Source organism: Leptonychotes weddellii, chromosome 11, assembly GCF_054177405.1.
Source record: "Leptonychotes weddellii isolate Sample4059 chromosome 11, ASM5417740v2, whole genome shotgun sequence".
NCBI lineage: Eukaryota > Metazoa > Chordata > Mammalia > Carnivora > Phocidae > Leptonychotes > Leptonychotes weddellii.
In genome coordinates, this window is record NC_138379.1 from 79578389 (window position 1) to 79585270 (window position 6882).

Here is a 6882-nt window from a genome sequence, read left to right on the forward strand (position 1 = left end):
GCGGGCGCTCCCTGCCTTGACTTCCCCATCCCCGCTCGGGGGGAGGGGCCCGAGTCGCGCCGAGGCCGCCGAGCGCAGAAAGTGCGCGAAGGGGACGCGGCTGGCGAGCCGCACACGTGACGGCGCCGCGCCGAGCCGAGCGGGACCCGGCGGCGGCGGCGGCGGCGGCGGGCGCAGCGGGGCGGCCCCGAGCGGCGCGGGCGGCCTGGAGCCCCGGGAGCGGCGCGCGCGGCCCCGGCCCAGCCGCCGTCCCGGCCTCGCGCTGCACATTCTCTCCTGGCGGCGGCGCCACCTGCGGCAGCGTTCGCCCGAACATGGCGACACGGAGCAGCAGGAGGGAGTCGCGACTCCCCTTCCTATTCACCCTGGTCGCGCTGCTGCCGCCCGGGGCTCTGTGCGAGGTGTGGACGCAGACGCTGCACGGCGGCCGCGCGTCCCTGCCCCAGGACCGGGGCTTCCGCGTGGTGCAGGGCGAGCCGCGCGAGCTGCGGCTGTGGGCGCGCTGGGGGCCCCGGGGGGCGGACGAGAAGCCGCTCCGGAGGAGACGGAGCGCTGCCCTGCAGCCGGAGCCCATCAAGGTGTACGGACAGGTGAGCGGCCGGCCACCCGCCTTCCCCCAGCTCTTTCCTCTCCCCGCACTTCCTCAGCCCCGCATCCATCCTATGCGGTCGCCTCCCAGGTGCAGGCACCGCTGGGGACTTCCCGGCTTGCGTTTGTGCCCCCTCCCCCCCCACATGAGTGTGACCGTCCGCACTTGAATTGCATTGATCTTTCCTCCTTTCTGTCCATTTTAGCAAACGCCTTCCAGGTAACTCGCGGGGTGCAGTGCCCATTTGCCCAGGGTGTGTGCACACCCGCGTAGTTTCCAGCAGGTAGAGGAGGGGTGCAGCTTCATTTTACATGCGGATGAAAAACGGGGTTTCTTTAGTGTACCGTCAGTTGGCAGTGGAGGCGAGTAGCCTGCAGTATACTTACCCAAAGCAGTAAAGGGAGGGGGACTCCATACTTAACCATTTTTAACCACAGTTAAGGTGGGCAAACCTGAAAGCGGGGCTATCTTGGTCTGGTCAGAGCAAGAGGCGCGCGCGCGCGCGCGCGTGTGTGTGTGTGTGTGTGTAAGGGCTGGATTTTGTTGTTGTTTGTTGGGGGGGGTCTATCCATTCCACCTTCCCCTTTGAGATACTGACTTTATTTTTGGACAAGAATATTAACTCATGGCACTTAGGGATTTGAAAGGCTGCAAGAATTTGGTGGGCATTGTTATTCAGTAAGTGATTTATTTCTGTCCAGGCAATGGGCTTATGATCATAAGTAACATGAATTTCACTTTTATGGCCAGACTTACTGCTAGTAATAACAGACCCAGTTTGTGGGTTAGTATCAGCATTGGCAAAATTGATTTGACCGGGTTATTGCCTCATGAGACTCCGAGCCCTGTGGTTAAGATTGACATCAGCAAAACTAGAAGGTCAGTGGGAAAGAAAAAGTGGGACCAGAGGAGATGGTAATTTGCACAGTTTCTAGAGTCAAAATTTTACCAGTTAAAGCAGAAGTTAAAAGGTTAGTCTGAATTCTGCCTCTCTACACTGATTTTCTTTAGCCCTTTCTTCAGGAAATACATAGATTTAAATATTCAACTCTTGGAGCCAGGAAGAACCTTATAAACCATCTCACTGATGGTACCATTTTGTTGATGAAAAAAACGCAAGCCGGGAGAGGCGAAGTGACTAGCCCAAGGTCACGTGGGGCAGGGTTGCCTGTTTAGTTTTTGTTGGCTCAGTGGCCTTTGGGTGGTCAAATAGTTGCCCTCTCTTTATACAATGCTCCCTAAATAATTCTTTTCTAAAATAAAAAATGAATGGCTATAAATTAGTGGGTAGGGGATGATGGCAAGTGGGTGCAGGCCCTGGGAAAGAGCGTGTGCTGAGGGGCAGGTAACTGCTGTGGGAAAAGGCTGCTGGAGCCTGCCTGCTCTGTTTGTGTGTGGGTCCCGACCTTCTTGCCCTCCCCACCCCCATCAGAGACTTCTTTTTGTATGTGGAAAAGAAGACAGCAAGGTCCTTGCTCTCAACCAGGATAGCAGCATCCTGATGTTGAGTAGGGGAGGGAAGAAGAGGGACTGTGCCTTGTTCATGGAGTCTTCCCGGCCACCCAGCTCTGCCGTGGGCTTGAGTCAGCTCTCTGGGGGCTGGGAGCGGGGAGGGGTGGGAGTCCATTCTTCCTGGAGCTCAGGTCCCCTGCAGGGGTAGTTTTGGATAAGGGCAGAGCATCCTAGTCTCAACAGTGTGCATACAGGTACCATTTCTTCCTTGGGTTTGGCTTGTGAGGGCTTCTGGGGACGTGGGTCAAATTAAAGATGAACTGTGTTCTCATTGGGAACGACTCCCAAACCCTTGGCTTTTCTATTTCTGAGCCAGCCGGATTGAATTTGGTTCAGTTGAAGGATGGAGAGCTAGCAGTCGAACTCGTAATGAGGAATTCCTACCAAGGCTGAAGGCCCAGGGCAGCGTTTTCTCTGAGGCCCTGAGGTTAATAAAAGAGGGATCAACTTGAATCTTTAAGGATCTGAGTTAGACAGAAGGAAGAACTTCCTGGTCCTGGGCTTTCTGCCACGAGCCCCTTTAGGCTTCAGGCACAAGAGTCAGGGACTGAAGGAGTTCGGTGTGCCCCTCTTGGAGCTCTGGAATAACTCTTCTATTTGGAATGACCTTTCTAACAAGGGTGACCATTTGCCTCTGTTTTCCCTGGGCCAGACCTAGTTTATAAGTTGTCCCTGCTGCTTATGAGAGCGCTGTCTTCACTCTCAAGTGTCAGGGTGCAGGCTATAAATTATATGGGCCATTCTGCATCTAGCTCTAAGCCAAGTTCCATTCCATCCCCCTCCCCTTTAACTTTTAAAACTTAAGGAATTGCAATGTTCTCCCACAGTATCGTTTGAAGGGAGTGTGGTTCTGAATAGAGATGGGCGTGCCAAGGAGGGAGGGTGGGGAATTTTTCATCCCTGCTTTCGGAAAGTTTACAATGTAAGGAGTAGGTAAAACAGATGGAGATACAGACATGTGCTGGACAGGAGCAAATACACGTGGACACAATAAAGCAGCTGTAGCTCTACAGTGGGGTGTTAGAGGTTTGTGATACGGGAAGGCACTGGAGATGGAGGGCTAAGGTCAGTGGGCTCAGACACTCTGCAGCTTCTTGCCCTCTGACCTCTGAGTGAGGTTAAGAGGCTGCCTGGCAACGCAGATTAGGGCTGGAAGCAGAGGCTGCCTGACCAGAGAGGCTGGAGGGGTGCTGTTAAAGGCCAACAGCTTCCAGGAGGAGCCAGGAGGGCTTGTGCAGGGAGGTACCAACTGCAGCTAAGGAGCCCTATGTTGGCATGTCGGTCGGTTCTTTTTCTTTGGTTCCACTAACCTGTGGAGTAAACTAGGCGCGGTTCTTGTGATCATAGTCGTCCTCACGTTCTCTAACGTGGGAGACTGGTTTCTGCCATGATTCCGTACAGACATGTTTGTAATAGTAAAGTCTGGTAATAGTGGCGAAAACAAGTTGCTATCAGATATTAAGACTTTTCTGCCCAAGTTCAGAGTTTAGAAGTTGAGCCCCTTCTAAAAGGGGCCAAGTCCAAGAAGGGGGATTCCATAATTCGTGCCACACTGAGTTTCTTCCTGACTTTGTGTTCACTCCATGCCTCTGTATCATCATGCTTGCTTTTCCTCTGCCTGAGATGGTCTTCCCCACTCCGGTCTTTGCTTGCAGAACCTCTGTTCTCTTCTTCAGCATCCAAGGAACATCTCCTAGGATTCCCAGGCTCCAGTGGGAAGAGTTCTTTTGAGCTTGGTTACAGCACTAACAGCCTTGTGTTATAATTGCTTGTTTGTCTCTTCTCCCTGTTTGCTCCTTGAGGGCATGGATCAAGCCTTTCTCTTCTCTGTGACTGGCACTTGGGAGGCCCTTAATGAATATTTGTGGACCGACTGCCCACTTGGAAGAAGAGAAGCCTGGAGGGTAGGAAGCACATCCAAATTTCAGAAAAGGGATTTATAAGGAGGATCACGGCGAGCCCACAGCCAGAGAGTGAAAATGAGTTGGCTCTTGCGGTGGTGAGGATCATGGAGTCCTGATTTTGCTGTGCTGTCCTGGGGGTTATTTTGAATAAAGAACTGGGATTCCGTTGTACAGAATCCTCCCTTTTAGGGCCATCATGGTATTGCTAATGGTATTGTTTTGGGGAAAAATCCTTTGGAATGAAGCGCAAAGCCTAACAGGATTTACAGGTTTATTTTCCTTCCAATGAGCTCTCTCTCTTCATAATTCCTGCTTTTTAGAGGCCAGGGAGTATTCAGTGTCCTGAATTGAGACTGAAAGTAAAGTGTCTGTTACAGCACAAGGCCCTGGGACAAAGAGCCTCCTTTGGGGGTGGAATACTGTGCAGCTTTAGATCTCTTTAGAGTGGATTCTTGCAGATACACTTGCTTGGGAAAGAATTGGCTGGTTGATTCTGAAGTTAGGATGCTTGACCTGTTTACTTCCAGAAGATGAGAAGGCAAAGCATTTGCTGTTTCACATTGGCTTCCATGTAGGTGAAGAGTTGCCAGGTGTGTTGGGTTGGCTCGGTAAAGGACGTGACCTTGAAAAACTTCCTGGTTCCACTTGGCGTCTCTTCTTACTGCATGGGGCTCTTTGCTCAGTCTCTGGCTACCATTTAGTTCATCAAGAGCTTGTACATCTTGGCGCATGGTGGGCAGAGGCTGTGAGAGGTGGAAGGAATGGGAGGAAAAGGGGACGGAGGAGGGGTGAGGAGATGGGCAATGTAAACAGATGAAACGAAAAGGCGTCCAACGTGTTTATTTAGCCTTCAGGGGGTAATACATGTCTATAAGTTAAAATTTGTACAAGAATATGGTGAGAAGCAAATTTCCCTCCCTCTCGCGTCCCGTGTTTATGTGCTGCCTCTTCTCAGTTGGCAACCACTGTCCTCCGTTTTTCTGTATGTCTTTCCAGAAACATTCTATGCGTGTATGGCACAGAGGTACAGAAAATTTGGAATTTGTAATATCAGTGGCTTTCTGTGATCCATGGGCCCTGAGGGCATGAATAATGAGGTTAACTCTGGCTCCACAATGTATTTATGGCATTTGACTGTCAAAAGGTAGGGAGTTATGTGAGGTGTCATAGTGTGGGATAGGTTGTTACTTTTCGTCCAGGCCCGGGAAAAGAAAACTCATGCTCATCGCATTCTGAGGGTTCCTGCAGGCCAGGAAAGCCGCCTTGTAGCCCTGGTTCCCAGGCAGGCTGCTGGAGAGCAGTTCCCTAGAGATGAAGAGCTCAGGTCTGTGAGAATGTCAGAACCTAGAGACCAAGGATCTTGGTGGTCTTCAAGACCTTGTGTTCCTTTTGAGAATGTTTTCTTTATATTCTGTAAAATAAAGTTAATGGTATGTTTAGTCGATTGCTTTGAGACCTGGGATCCAGGAGGCAGATCCTAACCGCAACTAATATCCCAAAGCCAAAGGCGGATGCTGTTGGGTCATTTCATTGTTGTATGTTTGGTCTGTTCCTCCTTAGAGATGACAGCCATCTTTGTGTTGTCATTGTTTAATCCCAGAGCCAGAGATACATGGAGACAGCCATGTCCTGTCCACTGTAGCAGACAGACAGGAACATTCTAATAATCTGGAGGGGAGGTTAATCCAAAAAGTAACCTATTTGCCTTTGCTGCATATTTATTTAGTCTTTTTTTTTTTTTAAAGATTTTATTTATTTGACAGAGAGAGACACAGCGAGAGAGGGAACACAAGCAGGGGGAGTGGGAGAGGGTGAAGTAGGCTTCCTGCGGAGCAGGGAGCCCGATGCGGGGCTCTGATCCCAGGACCCTGGGATTACGACCTGAGCTGAAGGCAGATGCTCAACGACTGAGCCACCCAGGTGCCCCTATTTAGACTTTTTATTAAAGCTCCAGTTTACCTTCCTGATTAAATTTTGCTTAGGTGAATATTAAAATGAGCTTGCATTCTTCGAGTAGCTGATCTGTGAAATGGCTGGCATAAATGTGTTCAGGGAAAGCCAGTTGGGTGTTTAGAATTTTCGACAGTAATTCAGATATGGATAATTGAGAGTTCACTGCACAGAAATAGATTCAAGCTGAGGTATTACACTAACTTTTCTTCCATTTTTTAAGATTTAGTTGTGATGCAAAGGAAAAGAGAGCTGGCTACATTTTGGTTTGAATATTTGAGGATTAGTGTTTCTGCAGAAGTGGTCTGGGCTGCTAGGGGTAAGGCATTTTCTTTGTTGAGCACAGAACCTTCCTGCGTATTCTCTAGGTACACTCAAATCCATTGGCACAGGGCATATTCAGTCCAGCCACGTAGATGCAAGAATCAATTTCCCTCGGTTTAAAATGAGTCCCAGTTAATTTCGACCTAATTTATTGGTTTATCGACCTGTGGACCTAGGGCCTTCAAAGAAGTGGCATGGGCAGCCTTCTAGCACTGAAGTGGCCGATAATGCTATAAATCAGAGAAGGCAGGGTCGGTGGCTGATTAGCATCAAGATTTGGGTTGTTTCCTACCTCATTGTGAGACCCCCAGTTTTTTTTTTTTTTAAAGATTTTATTTATTTATTTGAGAGAGAGAGAGAATGAGAGAGAGCACATGAGAGTGGGGAGGGTCAGAGGGAGAAGCAGACTCCCTGCTGAGCAGGGAGCCTGATGCGGGACTCGATCCCGGGTCTCCAGGATCATGACCTGAGCCGAAGGCAGTCGCTTAACCAACTGAGCCACCCAAGTACCCCGACCCCCAGTTTTTTATTATCACATGAGGAATGCTCTGTGCATTTTGGGGTGGGTCCCATAAAAATAGGGTTTCGTAACAGTCAGGACCG

General features: G+C 50.1%; 1 protein-coding gene across 2 annotated transcripts in view; it reads left to right on the top strand.

Moving 5' to 3' along the window:
* The first annotated feature begins 204 nt into the window (after positions 1 to 204).
* LOC102735382 (sortilin-related receptor) overlaps positions 205 to 6882 on the top strand; it is a 118937-nt gene continuing 112259 nt past the window's right edge. Inside the window, exon 1 of one of the 2 annotated variants that reach the window (XM_081799267.1) lies at positions 205 to 590. In XM_081799267.1, the coding sequence (XP_081655393.1) occupies positions 315 to 590 (276 nt within the window). In that variant the 5' untranslated portion in view covers positions 205 to 314. The remainder of the gene's footprint in view (positions 591 to 6882) is intronic. The other variant, XM_081799266.1, reaches the window with a different exon arrangement.